General features: G+C 46.6%; 1 protein-coding gene across 1 annotated transcript in view; it reads right to left on the bottom strand.

Moving 5' to 3' along the window:
* Window positions 1-19,598, bottom strand: part of ITPKA (inositol-trisphosphate 3-kinase A) — a 143,563-nt gene extending 123,965 nt beyond the window's left edge. Inside the window, exon 1 of the mRNA XM_073554174.1 lies at window positions 18,928-19,598. Coding sequence (XP_073410275.1) covers window positions 18,928-19,470 — 543 coding nt within the window. The 5' untranslated portion in view covers window positions 19,471-19,598. The remainder of the gene's footprint in view (window positions 1-18,927) is intronic.
* Between the last annotated feature and the right edge of the window lie 585 nt (window positions 19,599-20,183).

The raw sequence follows: 20,183 nt of genomic DNA, 5'->3' as shown, positions 1-20,183 counted from the left end.
AATGACCACGGACAAGATAAAGATCCCCAATTCAAATCAGGACTACAAGATCCCAGGTACTTTCAGCTGCATCACATCTAATCTGGTGTACTTAACTATATGTACCAGATGTCCAACTGGGGGTCTGTATGTAGGGGAGACAGGGCAAAAGCTTAGAACAAGGATGAATTCTCATCGCCACACAATAAGAGAAAAAAGAATGGATCTACATGTGGCAAAACATTTTTGTATGCCTGATCACAGCACCATGGACATGAAATTACTGGTATTGAAAGTTAATTTCACATCTCAGAGAAACAGAAGAGTCTGTGAGTACAAACTCATGACGACCTTTGACACACTCAATGCAGGAAAGAATGTGTTGCATGGATTTATGTCTTTTTACATCAATTAAGGAATTTGCTCCTAAGACCTTGTGGGGGCATCACAAAACAGAACCAGACCTCAATCAGAGGACAATAAAACATCCAGACTCCTTATCTATGAACTGTTCCATTATTTATGTCTATCCCTCTCCCAAAATGATAATTCTGCTTCACGTCACTTGTCTTATCTATTGCACTATTTCTGTGCTGTATTGTGCATAAATATGTGATTCTTCAGATTTTGTATTAGTCTATGCCTGATGAAGAGACCTGCGTTGTCTCGAAAGCTTGCAATTTGTTACCATCTTTTCAGTTAGCCATTAAAAGGTATCAACCACTGAGGACTCTCAATTCTGAATATTCTTCTATCTACTGGCTAACACGATACAAAGATATACCGTACATCGTTATATCAGACACCCTGGTTAGTACTCAGCAGCCTGAGATTTCCAGCAGTCAGTTTACCACTATGATTCCCACGCACCTATGTTAGTGGTGTCCACCAACTCCCCCATATACATATGCAGCTCGTCAAAGTCACCACTATGCATTTGGTATTGTTATAATAATTAAGAGGTTTTACACTCTTCTACATCTAGGATAAGCCGTAATAAACTGCTTGTGGGATCTGTCTCCAGAAAACGAAGCTGGAAATCAAAATGTTCTGCTATTGCTATTCAGGCCATGAGGTATACAATGCTGCCTGGTGGTGACCGTTCAAGCTAGAAGGGATGTCTGCAATTCACGTCCCCTTTTCACATGTCCATTATCGCAGATATCAGTACTGAAGGGCCACTGAGTACTTACTGCTAGAGATGAGCATACCCGAACTTAAAAGTTTGGGGTTTGTACTGGACAGTTAGTATTTGGTGCTAAACCCATACACGGACTTCTCCCGGAAGTCCGTTTTCATGTTCGGAGCTCTGGGGGAAGTCTGGGGACAAGAGAGAGAAGTTCCTGCTTCAAAGTTTGGGTTTGGGTTCTGGTTCAAGTTTGGGTACAGTTCTGCAATTTTACACGCACGCTGAATACGCACGAAAAAATAAGCGCTGATGTGAGCTGCCCCATAGATTAACACTGGGACGAGTGCTATGCAATGTTTTCTCGCATGGCACTTGGTAGTGTGACCCCGGTCTTAGGATGATCTCCAGACACCACAAGGGGCTCTATATAGAGAGGAGAATTTGCTACAAAGTGTTTATCAAAAAAACCTAATCCTACACATGGTCCCCAATATCACATTGGGTGACAGCACTTCTACACTGACAGCAGCTGCCTAGATCTATTAGATTGCTCTTCTGATTTTCCTATGTTAACATGAGATGTTTTAATCCCTCCAGAATTGGCAACAGATTGTCAAGTGCACACTTAGAAATTCACTGTATACAAATAGAATGGAAATGTCTGTGCTGCTGAGGAGTTCCCTGACATTCAAGGCTTCAGATAACAAATATTTGAACAGTAGTGGCCTGTGACATATTATCAGACACCGCGCCGGCACAGACTGAAACATAATGCACTTAGCGCCATACTGCACAAATGAAAGCTGCCAATGCTGCATCATAAAGAGTATAGGAGGGAAAAAGTAGTAATAGCCAGGATTTTTGCATTAAAGTGCTTAAAGGGGTTGTCCAGACTTGGGGCTCGAGTCTGCAGTCACTCTTTGTGACTGAAGACTTGTGAATCCTCAGTGTGCGCACTGTCAGGATTCTACTGTGGCGGGAGAGGGGGTCATGAGACAAGCAAGCGTTACGAATACTTCTGGCCACATCCTAAATAATCATGTGCGGCCTCAATTCACTAGTATTGAGCGAGAATGCGCACATCTAGTTGGCACATAAAAGAATGTGTGGAAATCACATATTTGCTGTCTTGCACCTGTCCGCTCTCGACAGCAGATGATCCTGAGAGGGCGCACACTGCATGCTGTGAAGCTTCACAAGTCACACAGAATGACTGCAGACTTGAACCCTAAACCTGGACAACCCCTTTAAAGAGGACCTTTTACCGTGTCAAACGTGGCCATTTTTCTTCTTATTTTATTCTCCCAGCTCCCCTGGTTATTCCATTTTTTATTTTTTCTTTAAATCCATCATATGGTTTCATAGACACGGGCCTTTTTATTCAGTGCTTTATTTAAGCGTATGTTCACACGACACCCTTTTCAAGTGGATTTGGGGCGTGTTGACGCCAAAAATGCAAAAGTAAATTATACATATTTGTTTTTATGTAAAAACGACCTTTTGTTCAAATGTTTCGGCTTTTCAGTGTCTTTTAAGAGCTTCAGATAGCCAACATTCAAAGTGACTAAAGCACTACTCCAGCGTTTTGTTTTTTTCCATTTGATAGGGATCACGCATGTAAATGTAATGCATGTATCCACATACTCACCGGTCGGCATCTTCGCCTGTTTTCAGACGTGCTCCAGCATCACAGAACAGCCTTTGTAAGCATCACAGAACAGCCTTTGTAACCGGTTGGATCACAGTGTGCTACAGTAGTCACTCTTCTCAGTACAAATCTATAGGACTCAGATCAAGGCTACAGTCTCCTTCTGATTTCCCATAGACTTCTATTGAGAACCATTGACCTCTGCTTCATACAGCAACCAATGTGTAATTCAACCAGTCACAAGCAGTCATGTGGTGTTGGAGAGGGGCTGAAAACGGGTGAAGACTATGATTACATGCATTACGCTCACATACATGATCCCAAACAAAGGGATTAAAAAAAATGCTGGAGTGGTGCTTTTATAAGAAGTGACTAGAACCAAAATGGAAAAAAGCTCATAAAACCCACAAAACCCACTGTAAATCAAAAACGTTGAAAAAACACTTAGGAAACTACCAAAAAAAACACTAAAAAAAAGCTGGCGTTTCTGATTGAAAAAGACGTTGTGTGCACATAGTCCTATGGCCTTTGCCAAGTAGGCGTTGCTTACCGAGCAATAATGGAGAGCAGCCAAAATACACACCCCCGGAGAATCCAGTGAGCTATGCCCCCCTTTGTAAGGGTCCTTAAAATTTGCATAGTGGCACACTAATAAGGCTCGTATCTTTGGAACTGTATTTTGGGAAAAAATATGAGCAAACACTGGGCACTTTCGGTTTGGTGACAGATCCTCTTTAAATGGGTTTTCCCATCTCAAAAACTGATGTCATCAGAGTTAAGTAAGCCATCACTTTATGATCAGTGGGGATCTAACATTTGGCACCCCATCACAGAAAGCAACTCTGGGTCAGAAGGCGACCTAGCATTGCTTTGTTGATGTGGGATGAATCACCACCCTAAGGGCAGGTTCACATGAAAAAATAAAAAAACAGTTCAGTGCTTCATCCCATCCAAAAAGTGGGACATTTTTTTCCACTTATCATCAGTGTACAGTCCATTTCAGCTGTTAATCATTTACAGGACCATTTACAGTTTCCTATGCAACAGAACTGCAATGTACCTGTAAAAGCTGGCTCTTAAACTGTGGCTCCGTACGGCATCTGATTTTTTTTGCGCATTAATAGACTTGAATGGGCGAGTCTCATCCGTTTTACGGAAGAAACTAGTGCATGCTGCCATTACTTTCACACGCGGATTCAATCTCTCACAGGGCTGCCATTTAACATGCAGTAATGCAGAGAAGATATTCTGAGCGGGACAGATATTACATTATGACACATAGTAACGTCCTCTAATGTTACAACTTGTCACCATTTCATTTACTTTTCACATTAGTCAGGGCACCGGCGAATTATCCTGAAGTGGGAATATGGGCCGTAGGCTACAATAAAATCCCATAGGTTTATTGCTCAGTTCTTTTCTTCGACATATTAATACTTTTAAGAATGCATTGGTTTACACTTTACCGAGTGATCGGTTGGCAGAGACTGACATAAGACCCCATATTACATGCAGAAACAAGTACCATGAGGGGAGAGAGGGAGCATAACTTTTGTGTACACTAGTGGGAAAATTTTGGAAAACTACAACTAATTGGAAAACAGCATTGCTGTGATCACTGCGGAAAGTGAGTCACTACAGTGATCAAACACAACCTGGGAAGAAGGGGCAAGACAATGCTGCAACTACTGGGGAGAAGTGCTCGTAATACACCTGGGGAGCCTGTAACTGTGTGTTTGCTGTATGACTTTTATGTTAAAGGTGATGCCTGGATTAGAAAACACCTTAGAAGTTTCTGAATTAAAGGGGTTGTCTGGTCACAACAGATTGAGGATCTTATCCATAGGATAGATCATCAGTATCAGATTGGTGGGAGTCCGACATCCGACACCCCAACAATCAAGCTTTTATTTGCTTTAGCAGTAGACACATGTAGGCACTATTAATGGAGCTATATTCAAAGTGTAGCAGCTGCTGCCGGGTGCTACAGAGCAGCTCCTATTAATGGGTGTCTCCTAATGATGGGTGTCCGAACCCCACAGATCTGATAATGGTGATGTATCGATGGATAAGCCATCAATATGTTGCGAATGGACTACCCTTTAAAGGGTTTGTCCACTACTGCACAACGCCTTGTTAACAGCTAAACTGTTCATCATAAAATTAAAAAAAAATGGTACAGTCTTTATGCTGTTCCTTCAATCGCAATGCCATATCATTACATTGCTATAGCATGTGACAGCTGAAGCTAATCAGCGACCGCTGATCGGCTGCAGCCTCTACTATTCCACCAGAGTGGACTTCTACTCGAAGGAATACTGAAGGGCCACAACAGATCAATGGTTGATGATTGGCTGCAGCAGTCACTTGACATAACAATATCACAAGACCACAATGGATCAATTCTTATGGAACTAATTTGTGGACTTCCATGTGCTGCTCGACAAAATACAGAATCCCAATTATGGTGAAAGATTAATCATTTATTCCCAACGCGTTTCGAAGTAAGGACTACTTTTTCCTCAGGGGATGACAAACATGAACAGATAGCGCTATCTGTTTATGTTTGTTCTTCCCTGAGGAAGAAGTAGTCCTTACTTCGAAACACGTTGGGAATAAATAATTAATCTTTCACCATAATTGGGATTCTGTATTTTGTCGAGCAGCGCATGGAAGTCCACAAATTAGTTCCATAAGAATTGATATATCAGCGGTCACTTGGTTGACCTTTGGACGTGCAGCAGCTGACTACGAATCTCATGTGCTTGATCTCTCCTACAAATAGGTGAGTGAATCTCTTTTATTCTTTCAATATTAACCCGGATAAGACCCTATTGCGCTTTTTCTGTTCCTATAGTACATTGCATTAAGAGCACAATGGAGACATAGCACTGTGAATGGAGGAATAGAAAGTATATATATTTTTTATGTTATGACTGGACAAACCCTTTAACAGCGGGCTAGAATGAGAGAGAGAGGGTTCCCTATGAGACTCTCTGGAGGACCAGGGACATCCATAAAGTACACGGACATGCTAATGATTCCAAGAAGTATCCTGCAATGGTTACTCCCCCATCCAAGTGGTGCTGCTGCAGGAGATGATCACCTGCTGCCAGGTTTCCCCCATATTATCGCATTTTTGGGGTATCTATCTAACAAAAATCTGTTAACCCACTTAAAGGGATTCTTTGTAGTGAACAAATCAATCTGGAGTCTAGTGCTGACAACTACTGGCCAATGCGAACAATACAATACTTGACAGTATTTATTTGCAAGGAAAACACCACAAAATACAAAATAAACACAGTAAAATAAAGCAAATTCTCTAAACATAAACTTCCAAATATTGTGCCAGGCTCTATAAAACAACCAGTATCTGTAGAGACTGAGAGAAGATGATTTCACTTGCTGAATTTGTGATCTAATACAATCATGTAGGCTGCCTTTACTGTTACTGAAGATAATCCAACACTTTACAGAGTGCGCACGACTACAGCGTCACTTATTAGATTGGAAAAGATCCCTACCAGTCAGTACATGCATCCCATCACGTAAGGGGCAATAATGCCCCACAATTTCATTTCAATTGAATGGTCTCTTCTAGAAAAAAAAATATTCCTTTTCCTGCACAATACCCCCAAGAGAGGACTGTGGATATGAGTAGGTGAAACGTTCTTACACATATAAAACTGGGCATCTGTGCAAAGGGACATTTGAACCATCTAAATATGTCTTGTGCAAGTATCCGTTGGCACCAGATGATACACGTGGCTACACAAAGAATTCCGCATACAGGATGGAGCAGGAAAATACCTAATAAAATGAACAGGCATTTGGCACAAGCAGTAATTTCCTTATCATTGAACTCCTCGCTGATGACTGTAAGGCTATGTGCACACGGTGCTGATTCTGCTGCGGATCCGCAGCGTTTCAGGCTCTGCAGGTCTGCAGCAGATATAGCTGCGTTGTACAGTACCATTGTTTTCAATGGTAAACTGAAAAACGCTGTGCACATGCTGTGGATTTTTCCGCGCGGATTTGCTGTGGGTTCAAATCCGCAGCATGTCAATTCTTTGTGCGGATTCCGCTGCAGTTTCACACCTTCTCCATTGTAGAGATGCTAAACCACAGGCTAATCCGCAGGTAAACCGCAGGTCTTTTGACCTGAGATTTCACCTGCGGATTTTTAGAAATCCGTGCGGAAAAATCCGCAGGACCAAAATCTACGTGTGCACATAGCCTAAGGCTGGGTTCACACGTAGCGGAACTCTCACGGAAATTACGTAGCGGAACTCTCACGGAAATTACCTCGAGAATTCCGGAATTCCATTTCGCGGGAAAATCACAGTTTAAATTCCCGCGATTTTCCCGTGGAAAAACTAGCATTTTGTAAGCGTAATTAGCTTGCAGAATTGCTAGCGTTTTCCAAGCGATCTGTAGCATCGCTTGGAGAACTGATTGACAGGTTGCTCACACTCGTCAAACATAGTGTTTGACGAGTGTGACCAACTTTTTACTATTGAGGCCGCCTATGCGGCCTCAATAGTAAAAGATAGAATGTAAATAAAAATAATAATAATAATAATAAAAAAAAAAAATTGTTATTCTCACCTTCCGACGTCCCGCGCAGCCTTCCCGCCTCTCTCCACGCTCCCTCCACCATGCGAAAAGTAAGCAGAACATTTGCGGATGGTACCCACAGTCCGGAGGAGAGGAGACTGTCCTCCGAGCTTTGGGTACCATATCCCTGTAAAAAATAGAATTTAAAATAAAAAATATTGTTATTCTCACCTTCCGACGTCCCGCGCAGCCTTCCCGCCTCTCTCCACGCTCCCGGTCCCAGTAAGCCTTTGCGAGCGATGACGTCCGTTCTCGCGGGATCGCGACGTCTCGCGGTCATTCGCGCGATGTCATCGCGAATGACCGCGAAACGTCGCGATCCTGCAAAAACGGATGTCATCGCAGTAATTGTCGCAAAGGATTACTGGGATCGGGAGCGTGGAGAGAGGCGGGAAGGCTGCGCGGGACGTTGGAAGGTGAGAATAACAATATTTTTTTTATTATTATTTTTTACATCCTATCTTTTACTATTGAGGCCGCATAGGCGGCCTCAATAGTAAAAAGTTGGTCACACTCGTCAAACACTATGTTTGACGAGTGTGACCAACCTGTCAATCAGTTCTCCATGCGATGCTACAGATCGCTTGGAAAACGCTAGCAATTCTGCAAGCTAATTACGCTTGCAAAATGCTAGTTTTTCCACGGAAAAATCGCGGGAATTTAAAATGCGATTTTCCCGCGGAATGGAATTCTGGAATTCTCGTGGTAATTTCCGCGAGAGTTCCGCTATGTGTGAACCCAGCCTTAATGAGCATGCTGCGTTTTTTACCGCGAAGCAATTCCGCCGTGGTAAAAACCGCAGCATTAGCACAGCATTGCGGAATCCCATAGGAATGCATGGGATGCTTATTTTTCACGGTAAAAACCACCGCGGAAACGCGAAAAAACGCCACGTGTGAACCCAGCCTAAGGGTATGTGCACACGCTGCGGACTCTGCTGCGGATCCGCAGCGGATTTGGCCTGCAGACATAGTACAGTACCATGTTAGCCAATGGGATTTCAAATCCGCAGTGCCCATGCTGCAGTTTTTTCCACGCGTAATTGCTGCGGTTTTAAATCCGCAGCATGTCAATTCTTTCTGTGGATTCCGCAGCGGTTTGCCAACTGTTCCATTGTCCAGGCAAATCCGCAGATAAACCACGGGTCACTTAACCTGCGGTTTTACCTGCAAATCCGCAGGTGAATCCGCAGCGTATGCACTCACCCTAACCAGTTAGAGGAGGGTTTTAGCATATGCCAGCCAGACCAGTCACTTCTGCCTATGACTACCACAATCTGCTCTATATAAATAAGTCCCCACAATACAATCACCAATCAGTGAATATTCCCTGTGCCAGTCTGACTGTGGCCATGCACCCTGTGCCACAATCTGTACAATCACCAATCAGTGAATATTCCCTGTGCCAGTCTGACTGTGGCCATGCACCCTGTGCCACAATCTGTACAATCACCAATCAGTGAATATTCCCTGTGCCAGTCTGACTGTGGCCATGCACCTTGTGCCGCAATCTATACAATCACCAATCAGTGATTATTCCCTGTGCCAGTCTGACTGTGGCCATGCACCTTGTGCCACAATCTGTACAATCACCAATTAGGGAATATTCCCTGTGCCAGTCTGACTGTGGCCATGCACCCTGTGCCACAATCTGTACAATCACCAATCAGTGAATATTCCCTGTGCCAGTCTGACTGTGGCCATGCACCCTGTGCCACAATCTGTACAATCACCAATCAGTTAATATTCCCTGTGCCAGTCTGACTGTGGCCATGCACCCTGTGCCACAATACGTACAATCACCAATCAGTGAATATTCCCTGTGCCAGTCTGACTGTGGCCATGCACCCTGTGCCACAATCTGTACAATCACCAATTAGGGAATATTCCCTGTGCCAGTCTGACTGTGGCCATGCACCCTGTGCCACAATCTGTACAATCACCAATTAGTGAATATTCCCTGTGCCAGTCTGACTGTGGCCATGCACCCTGTGCCACAATCTGTACAATCACCAATCAGTGAATATTCCCTGTGCCAGTCTGACTGTGGCCATGCACCCTGTGCCACAATCTGTACAATCACCAATCAGTGAATATTCCCTGTGCCAGTCTGACTGTGGCCATGCACCCTGTGCCACAATCTGTACAATCACCAATCAGTGAATATTCCCTGTGCCAGTCTGACTGTCATGCACCCTGTGCCACAATCCGTATAATCACCAATCAGTGAATATTCCCTGTGCCAGTCTGACTGTGGCCATGCACCCTGTGCCACAATCTGTACAATCACCAATCAGTGAATATTCCCTGTACCAGTCTGACAGTGGCCATGCACCCTGTGCCACAATCTGTACAATCACCAATCAGTGAATATTCCCTGTGCCAGTCTGACTGTGGCCATGCACCCTGTGCCACAATCTGTACAATCACCAATCAGTGAATATTCCCTGTCCCAGTCTGACTGTGGCCATGCACCCTGTGCCACAATCTGTACAATCACCAATTAGTGAATATTCCCTATGCCAGTCTGACTGTGGCCATGCACCCTGTGCCACAATCTGTACAATCACCAATCAGTTAATATTCCCTGTGCCAGTCTGACTGTGGTCATGCACCCTGTGCCACAATCCGTACAATCACCAATCAGTGAATATTCCCTGTGCCAGTCTGACTGTGGCCATGCACCCTGTGCCACAATCTGTACAATCATCAATCAGTGAATATTCCCTGTGCCAGACTGACTGTGGCCATGCACTCTGTGCCACAATCTGTACAATCACCAATCAGTGAATATTCCCTGTGCCAGTCTGACTGTGGCCATGCACCCTGTGCCACAATCTGTACAATCACCAATCAGTGAATATTCCCTGTGCCAGTCTGACTGTGGCCATGCACCCTGTGCCACAATCTGTACAATCACCAATCAGTTAATATTCCCTGTGCCAGTCTGACTGTGGTCATGCACCCTGTGCCACAATCTGTACAATCACCAATCAGTTAATATTCCCTGTGCCAGTCTGACTGTGGCCATGCACCCTGTGCCACAATCCGTACAATCACCAATTAGGGAATATTCCCTGTGCCAGTCTGACTGTGGCCATGCACCCTGTGCCACAATCTGTACAATCACCAATTAGTGAATATTCCCTGTGCCAGTCTGACTGTGGCCATGCACCCTGTGCCACAATCTGTACAATCACCAATCAGTGAATATTCCCTGTGCCAGTCTGACTGTGGCCATGCACCCTGTGCCACAATCTGTACAATCACCAATCAGTGAATATTCCCTGTGCCAGTCTGACTGTGGCCATGCACCCTGTGCCACAATCTGTACAATCACCAATCAGTGAATATTCCCTGTGCCAGTCTGACTGTCATGCACCCTGTGCCACAATCCGTATAATCACCAATCAGTGAATATTCCCTGTGCCAGTCTGACTGTGGCCATGCACCCTGTGCCACAATCTGTACAATCACCAATCAGTGAATATTCCCTGTACCAGTCTGACAGTGGCCATGCACCCTGTGCCACAATCTGTACAATCACCAATCAGTGAATATTCCCTGTGCCAGTCTGACTGTGGCCATGCACCCTGTGCCACAATCTGTACAATCACCAATCAGTGAATATTCCCTGTGCCAGTCTGACTGTGGCCATGCACCCTGTGCCACAATCTGTACAATCACCAATTAGTGAATATTCCCTATGCCAGTCTGACTGTGGCCATGCACCCTGTGCCACAATCTGTACAATCACCAATCAGTTAATATTCCCTGTGCCAGTCTGACTGTGGTCATGCACCCTGTGCCACAATCCGTACAATCACCAATTAGTGAATATTCCCTATGCCAGTCTGACTGTGGCCATGCACCCTGTGCCACAATCTGTACAATCACCAATCAGTTAATATTCCCTGTGCCAGTCTGACTGTGGTCATGCACCCTGTGCCACAATCCGTACAATCACCAATCAGTGAATATTCCCTGTGCCAGTCTGACTGTGGCCATGCACCCTGTGCCACAATCTGTACAATCACCAATCAGTGAATATTCCCTGTGCCAGTCTGACTGTGGCCATGCACCCTGTGCCACAATCTCTACAATCACCAATCAGTTAATATTCCCTGTGCCAGTCTGACTGTGGCCATGCACCCTGTGCCACAATCCGTACAATCACCAATCAGTGAATATTCCCTGTGCCAGTCTGACTGTGGCCATGCACCCTGTGCCACAATCTGTACAATCACCAATTAGTGAATATTCCCTGTGCCAGTCTGACTGTGGCCATGCACCCTGTGCCACAATCTGTACAATCACCAATCAGTGAATATTCCCTGTGCCAGTCTGACTGTGGCCATGCACCCTGTGCCACAATCTGTACAATCACCAATCAGTGAATATTCCCTGTGCCAGTCTGACTGTGGCCATGCACCCTGTGCCACAATCTGTACAATCACCAATCAGTGAATATTCCCTGTGCCAGTCTGACTGTCATGCACCCTGTGCCACAATCCGTATAATCACCAATCAGTGAATATTCCCTGTGCCAGTCTGACTGTGGCCATGCACCCTGTGCCACAATCTGTACAATCACCAATCAGTGAATATTCCCTGTACCAGTCTGACAGTGGCCATGCACCCTGTGCCACAATCTGTACAATCACCAATCAGTGAATATTCCCTGTGCCAGTCTGACTGTGGCCATGCACCCTGTGCCACAATCTGTACAATCACCAATCAGTGAATATTCCCTGTGCCAGTCTGACTGTGGCCATGCACCCTGTGCCACAATCTGTACAATCACCAATTAGTGAATATTCCCTATGCCAGTCTGACTGTGGCCATGCACCCTGTGCCACAATCTGTACAATCACCAATCAGTTAATATTCCCTGTGCCAGTCTGACTGTGGTCATGCACCCTGTGCCACAATCCGTACAATCACCAATCAGTGAATATTCCCTGTGCCAGTCTGACTGTGGCCATGCACCCTGTGCCACAATCTGTACAATCATCAATCAGTGAATATTCCCTGTGCCAGACTGACTGTGGCCATGCACTCTGTGCCACAATCTGTACAATCACCAATCAGTGAATATTCCCTGTGCCAGTCTGACTGTGGCCATGCACCCTGTGCCACAATCTCTACAATCACCAATCAGTTAATATTCCCTGTGCCAGTCTGACTGTGGCCATGCACCCTGTGCCACAATCTGTACAATCACCAATCAGTGAATATTCCCTGTGCCAGTCTGACTGTGGCCATGCACCCTGTGCCATAATCCGTACAATCACCAATCAGTGAATATTCCCTGTGCCAGTCTGACTGTGGCCATGCACCCTGTGCCACAATCCGTACAATCACCAATTAGTGAATATTCCCTGTGCCAGTCTGACTGTGGCCATGCACCCTGTGCCACAATCTGTACAATCACCAATCAGTGATTATTCCCTGTGCCAGTCTGACTGTGGCCATGCACCCTGTGCCACAATCTGTACAATCACCAATCAGTGAATATTCCCTGTGCCAGTCTGACTGTCATGCACCCTGTGCCACAATCCGTATAATCACCAATCAGTGAATATTCCCTGTGCCAGTCTGACTGTGGCCATGCACCCTATGCCACAATCTGTACAATCACCAATCAGTGAATATTCCCTGTGCCAGTCTGACTGTGGCCATGCTCCCTGTGCCACAATCCGTACAATCACCAATCAGTGAATATTCCCTGTGCCAGTCTGACTGTGGCCATGCACCCTGTGCCACAATCTGTACAATCACCAATCAGTGAATATTCCCTGTGCCAGTCTGACTGTGGCCATGCACCCTGTGCCACAATCTGTACAATCACCAATCAGTGAATATTCCCTGTGCCAGTCTGACTGTGGCCATGCACCCTGTGCCACAATCTGTATAATCACCAATTAGTGAATATTCCCTGTGCCAGTCTGACTGTGGCCATGCACCCTGTGCCACAATCTGTACAATCACCAATCAGTGAATATTCCCTGTGCCAGTCTGACTGTGGCCATGCACCCTGTGCCACAATCTGTACAATCATCAATCAGTGAATATTCCCTGTGCCAGACTGACTGTGGCCATGCACCCTGTGCCACAATCTGTACAATCACCAATTAGTGGATATTCCCTGTGCCAGTCTGACTGTGGCCATGCACCCTGTGCCACAATCTGTACAATCACCAATCAGTGAATATTCCCTGTGCCAGTCTGACTGTCATGCACCCTGTGCCACAATCCGTATAATCACCAATCAGTGAATATTCCCTGTGCCAGTCTGACTGTGGCCATGCACCCTGTGCCACAATCTGTACAATCACCAATCAGTGAATATTCCCTGTGCCAGTCTGACTGTGGCCATGCACCCTGTGCCACAATCTGTATAATCACCAATTAGTGAATATTCCCTGTGCCAGTCTGACTGTGGCCATGCACCCTGTGCCACAATCTGTACAATCACCAATCAGTGAATATTCCCTGTGCCAGTCTGACAGTGGCCATGCACCCTGTGCCACAATCTGTACAATCACCAATCAGTGAATATTCCCTGTGCCAGTCTGACTGTGGCCATGCACCCTGTGCCACAATCTGTATAATCACCAATTAGTGAATATTCCCTGTGCCAGTCTGACTGTGGCCATGCACCCTGTGCCACAATCTGTACAATCACCAATCAGTGAATATTCCCTGTGCCAGTCTGACAGTGGCCATGCACCCTGTGCCACAATCTGTACAATCACCAATCAGTGAATATTCCCTGTGCCAGTCTGACAGTGGCCATGCACCCTGTGCCACAATCTGTACAATCACCAATTAGTGAATATTCCCTGTGCCAGTCTGACTGTGGCCATGCACCCTGTGCCACAATCTGTACAATCACCAATCAGTGAATATTCCCTGTGCCAGTCTGACTGTGGCCATGCACCCTGTGCCACAATCTGTACAATCACCAATCAGTGAATATTCCCTGTGCCAGTCTGACTGTGGCCATGCACCCTGTGCCACAATCTGTACAATCACCAATCAGTGAATATTCCCTGTGCCAGTCTGACTGTCATGCACCCTGTGCCACAATCCGTATAATCACCAATCAGTGAATATTCCCTGTGCCAGTCTGACTGTGGCCATGCACCCTGTGCCACAATCTGTACAATCACCAATCAGTGAATATTCCCTGTACCAGTCTGACAGTGGCCATGCACCCTGTGCCACAATCTGTACAATCACCAATCAGTGAATATTCCCTGTGCCAGTCTGACTGTGGCCATGCACCCTGTGCCACAATCTGTACAATCACCAATCAGTGAATATTCCCTGTGCCAGTCTGACTGTGGCCATGCACCCTGTGCCACAATCTGTACAATCACCAATTAGTGAATATTCCCTATGCCAGTCTGACTGTGGCCATGCACCCTGTGCCACAATCTGTACAATCACCAATCAGTTAATATTCCCTGTGCCAGTCTGACTGTGGTCATGCACCCTGTGCCACAATCCGTATAATCACCAATCAGTGAATATTCCCTGTGCCAGTCTGACTGTGGCCATGCACCCTATGCCACAATCTGTACAATCACCAATCAGTGAATATTCCCTGTGCCAGTCTGACTGTGGCCATGCTCCCTGTGCCACAATCCGTACAATCACCAATCAGTGAATATTCCCTGTGCCAGTCTGACTGTGGCCATGCACCCTGTGCCACAATCTGTACAATCACCAATCAGTGAATATTCCCTGTGCCAGTCTGACTGTGGCCATGCACCCTGTGCCACAATCTGTACAATCACCAATCAGTGAATATTCCCTGTGCCAGTCTGACTGTGGCCATGCACCCTGTGCCACAATCTGTATAATCACCAATTAGTGAATATTCCCTGTGCCAGTCTGACTGTGGCCATGCACCCTGTGCCACAATCTGTACAATCACCAATCAGTGAATATTCCCTGTGCCAGTCTGACTGTGGCCATGCACCCTGTGCCACAATCTGTACAATCATCAATCAGTGAATATTCCCTGTGCCAGACTGACTGTGGCCATGCACCCTGTGCCACAATCTGTACAATCACCAATTAGTGAATATTCCCTGTGCCAGTCTGACTGTGGCCATGCACCCTGTGCCACAATCTGTACAATCACCAATCAGTGAATATTCCCTGTGCCAGTCTGACTGTCATGCACCCTGTGCCACAATCCGTATAATCACCAATCAGTGAATATTCCCTGTGCCAGTCTGACTGTGGCCATGCACCCTGTGCCACAATCTGTATAATCACCAATTAGTGAATATTCCCTGTGCCAGTCTGACTGTGGCCATGCACCCTGTGCCACAATCTGTACAATCACCAATCAGTGAATATTCCCTGTGCCAGTCTGACAGTGGCCATGCACCCTGTGCCACAATCTGTACAATCACCAATCAGTGAATATTCCCTGTGCCAGTCTGACTGTGGCCATGCACCCTGTGCCACAATCTGTACAATCACCAATTAGTGAATAAGCCACAGAAGGAGCCCCAACCAAGTATTGAGTGCATTTACTGAACATACATTTCAGTAAGCCAACATTTTGGATTTTAAAATCATTTTTCAAGCTGGTGTTATAAAGTATTTTAATTTCCTGAGATAATGACTTTTGGGTTTTCTTTGGCTGTAAGCCATAATCATCAACATTAACAGAAATAAACACTAGAAATAGATCACTCTGTTTGTAATGACTCTGTATAACATACGAGTTTCACTTTTTGCATTGAAAAGCTGAAATAAATCAACTTTTTGATGATATTCTAATTTTGTGAGATGCACCTGTATGTCCCCAATCTGGCTTGCAAAACAAGAAAAACACCTTTTATAACACTCACCTACTGGGTGGTCAGGTCCGCTGGGTGTCACGGTCTTGGTCGGGTGCCTCCCTTCTTCCTGCAATGCCATCCTCCTCTCTTCTGCTTTGCGTGGATCACGTGTTCTACGTCATGCACACAGTGTCCTGGCATCGTGATCCTGTGCAGGTGTACTTCTCAGGGCAGAGAAACGTACTGTAGTGCACAGGTGCCGCGGCTCTTTCACCTTTCCCGGCACGTGTGCACTGCAGTACTTTGCTCTGCCCTCGACAGGGCAGAGAGAAGTACGCCTGTGCAGGAGCGCAGTGCCAGGGAGCCTGTGTGGATGACGTAGGATGCGTTAGCTATGCGAAGCAAGAACTAGAACGGCATCGCGAGAAGAGAGGAGGCGCCGGACCAAGACAGCGATACCCATCGACCAGAGTAGACCGTCCAGTAGATATTATAAAAGGTGTTTTTCTTGTTTTGCAGGCCAGATTGGGGACATATATACAGCATATTAGAATGCTGCATATCAGGGCTGAAAGGTGGTGGTCTTATCTCACATGAGACAAACCTGTTGACAAGTCCCCTTTAAATTAAAATGCCTAAAACCACTAACAGAGTCGTTACTCCGCTTCCTCATCTCCAGTGCCAGCCTGGGTTGCCAACCATCCAGAAATTCCAGGACTGTCCCCTTTTCTGCCCTGTTTGTAAAAGAAATGTAAGGAGTATGTGATTTTTTTTTTAAGCTGAAGAAATTCATACAAATTATTATGACTGTAATTATCATCATTTTGCAGTTTACAGTGAATGCAGCCGATTTCTATATATCAGAATGATGGGCTGCAGACATGTATCAATTATAACCATAATGATTTATTATGGTTTTCCAATGCGTCCATAAAAAATATTGTCTGTCCGTGATTTTTTGATAGGCTGTCCAGAAAACATAAAAAGTGAAGTTGGCAACTCTGGTGTCAGCTCCACTCTGCTGCTTCGGTCTAGTGTTCCACTCCCCAGCTCCAGCCAAAACACTGAGACCAGAGCAGCAGTGGGGAGCCAGCACTCCACCCGGAGAGGGTGAATACCTACTGTGTTTCTTGTTTTAGGCATTTTAAAGTGTTTTGGGTCCACTTTCTTAAAAATGGAAACCTCTTTAAGGCCAGGATCACACATGTGAGAAACTCGGACAAATCTCGCACCTTAATACCAGGCACTGCCGCCGGCACTCGGATTGGAGCATGGGGCCGCACAGAAATACATGCAGCTGAACGCTCCGCTCCCGAGTGCCGGGTATTGAGATGCGAGACTCATCCGAGTTTCTCGCATGTGTGATCCCGGCCTAATTGAACTGGTCTGCTCATATAAACTAAAGGAACCTCTTGGTCCCCTTAGGCTACGTGCACACGCTGCGGAATGGGGTGCGGATTTGGCCGCGTGGATTTTGTAAAATCCACAGGTAAATCTGCAGGTCAAAAGTTTTACCTGTGGATTGCTCTGCGGTTTTGCCCTGCGGTTTTTCATCTCCACAATAGAGGAGATGGCAAACCGCTGTGGATTCCGCTGAAAGAATTGACATGCAATTCTTTCTGCGGATTCAAAACCGCAGCAAATCCGCGCGGATTTTTCCGCAGCGTCGGCACAGCGTTTTTTTTTTCCCATTCATTTGAATGGTACTGTACACCGCAGCTAAAGCTGCTGCGGGTCCGCAGCGGCCAAAACCGCTGCGGAAACGCAGCAGAATCCGCAGCGTGTGCACGTACCCTAAGTCTCCAGAGACCAGGTGCTACTGCAATCCCTGCACTCACTAAAGTCACACCCCTGAAAACTCCTATAAGACTGCAATGTTTGTTTGCAATGTCAAAACTGTCTAACATGATACAACACTGCATTAATGCTGCCAGGTTCCATGTAGCATCCAGTCCCTGTGGTGCCATTATGGCAGGATTTACTGAGTTATGCCCTAACATTTATACCCTATCCTACACCCTGTGCCAATCACACACCTTTGGACACTTCCTGAACTGTTTCACTGCTCTGCTCAGAAAGTTACAGCACCTTTTTCTATTCTGCCTTTCAGAATAAGTCATGCAACCTGCGCCAGCCAGGGTTCAGGACAGTGTGGCGCCCGGTCATGCCCCTGTGCTGGACAAAATCCAGGACAGTGTAGCACCCAGTCATGCACCCTTTGCCGGCCAAAATACAGAACAGATTGGCACCAAGTGATGCACCCTGTGCCATCCAAAATACAGAACAGAGTGGCACCAAGTCATGCACCCTGTGCCATCCAAAATACAGAACATAGTGGCACCAAGTGATGCACCCTGTGCCATCCAAAATACAGAACAGAGTGGCACCAAGTGATGCACCCTGTGCCATCCAAAATACAGAACAGAGTGGCACCAAGTGATGCACCCTGTGCCATCCAAAATACAGAACAGAGTGGCACCAAGTCATGCACCCTGTGCCATCCAAAATACAGAACAGAGTGGCACCAAGTCATGCACCCTGTGCCATCCAAAATACAGGACAGAGTGGCACCAAGTCATGCACCCTGTGCCATCCAAAATACAGAACAGAGTGGCACCAAGTCATGCACCCTGTGCCATCCAAAATACAGAACAGAGTGGCACCAAGTCATGCACCCTGTGCCATCCAAAATACAGAACAGAGTGGCACCAAGTCATGCACCCTGTGCCATCCCAGGCTCCTTACCAGGTTCTGCTCCTCGCTGTGCTCCAGGTCCACATTGCCCTGGCTCTTGCTCTCGGAGTCGCTGAGCAGATCGTCCTCCGAGTCCTCCAGGGCAGACGAGGAGCCGGTGGAGGACAGGGACGTGGTGGACACGGACAGCCGCCGGTTGGCAAGCTTCAGCAGCCCCTCCGTCCTCATCCCGTGCCAGCCGGGCACATCTATGAGCGGCGCCGCGGGGCTGGGGAGCGGCTGCGGCTCCTCACTACTGGTCACCAGCAGCTGCGGGATCACTTGTGTCCTCCGCGCAGGGTCCCAGCTGCCTCTCCTCGGCTCCTCGCACACCTCCCCGTTGCTCCTGTGCCAGCTCCCGCTGCCCATCCTCCTCCGGCGCCGCGGCTCCCTCTGGCCGTCCCGCTCCGCTGCGCACCGAGCTTCAAAGTAGAGTCGCAGTTCCCCTACGCTCAGTCTCTTTCGACCACTGCCTAGATTTGGAGAGATAGGGGGCTCCCCTGGACCCCCTTCATGGTTCATTCCGGTGCCGTTCGTTACTTCTGTAGGAATCATCCAAAACGTCGTGTCGCGGGGGGGATCTTGAGGACAGCGTGCTACAGAGAAGTGTGAGTGTTTGTCATAGATGTGTCCGTGTGAGCAGCGCTGAGGTGCGGTGGCTGCGATACTGTACTCACTTCCTCCTTCTCAACCTGGGACTTGTTCTGTGGGAGGGCGGGAGGCTTCTTCTGTGCCGCGTGTAATAGGACAGGATTTACTGCTCTGTCCTGACTATTGTTACTGTACACTTACTATAAACCTGCCCGGGAACGGTGGTCACAAGGGTTCTCCAAAGGCGAAAAATTCAGCTATTTAGAAAATACGTAAAATTTAAAAAAAAAAAAAAAATCTGGTAAAAAATGAAACATTTCATAGTAAAAAGTTCACTTTCTGCAAGTACCTGACAGGAAAAACCATCCCCACGCGGCATACCGCCACAGCAGGGGAAATGGCGGGGATTTGGGCCTAAATGGCAGCCCGACCGTCACTCCAGAATGACTTTAAGGTTTCCAGCATCCATTCGATATATCCATGAGGCTGCGGATGCATCACGTCTCTAAGATGGCGACAGAACCATCGAGGTTTGACCCCAGGAGCCTTTTCCTATAAGGGAACTGGGCATGTTGAAAATGGCAGGATGTTATCGGGCAGGAGGAGATGATCAGATTGATGCATCCTTGTAATTCGACATTGATATTGTTTGCGACAATGGTTATTTCTTACAGTAT

This window comes from Dendrobates tinctorius, unplaced genomic scaffold, assembly GCF_039654945.1.
Source record: "Dendrobates tinctorius isolate UK_male_01 unplaced genomic scaffold, ASM3965494v1 ptg000208l, whole genome shotgun sequence".
Lineage (NCBI taxonomy): Eukaryota > Metazoa > Chordata > Amphibia > Anura > Dendrobatidae > Dendrobates > Dendrobates tinctorius.
This window is presented reverse-complemented; position numbering and strand designations above follow the sequence as displayed.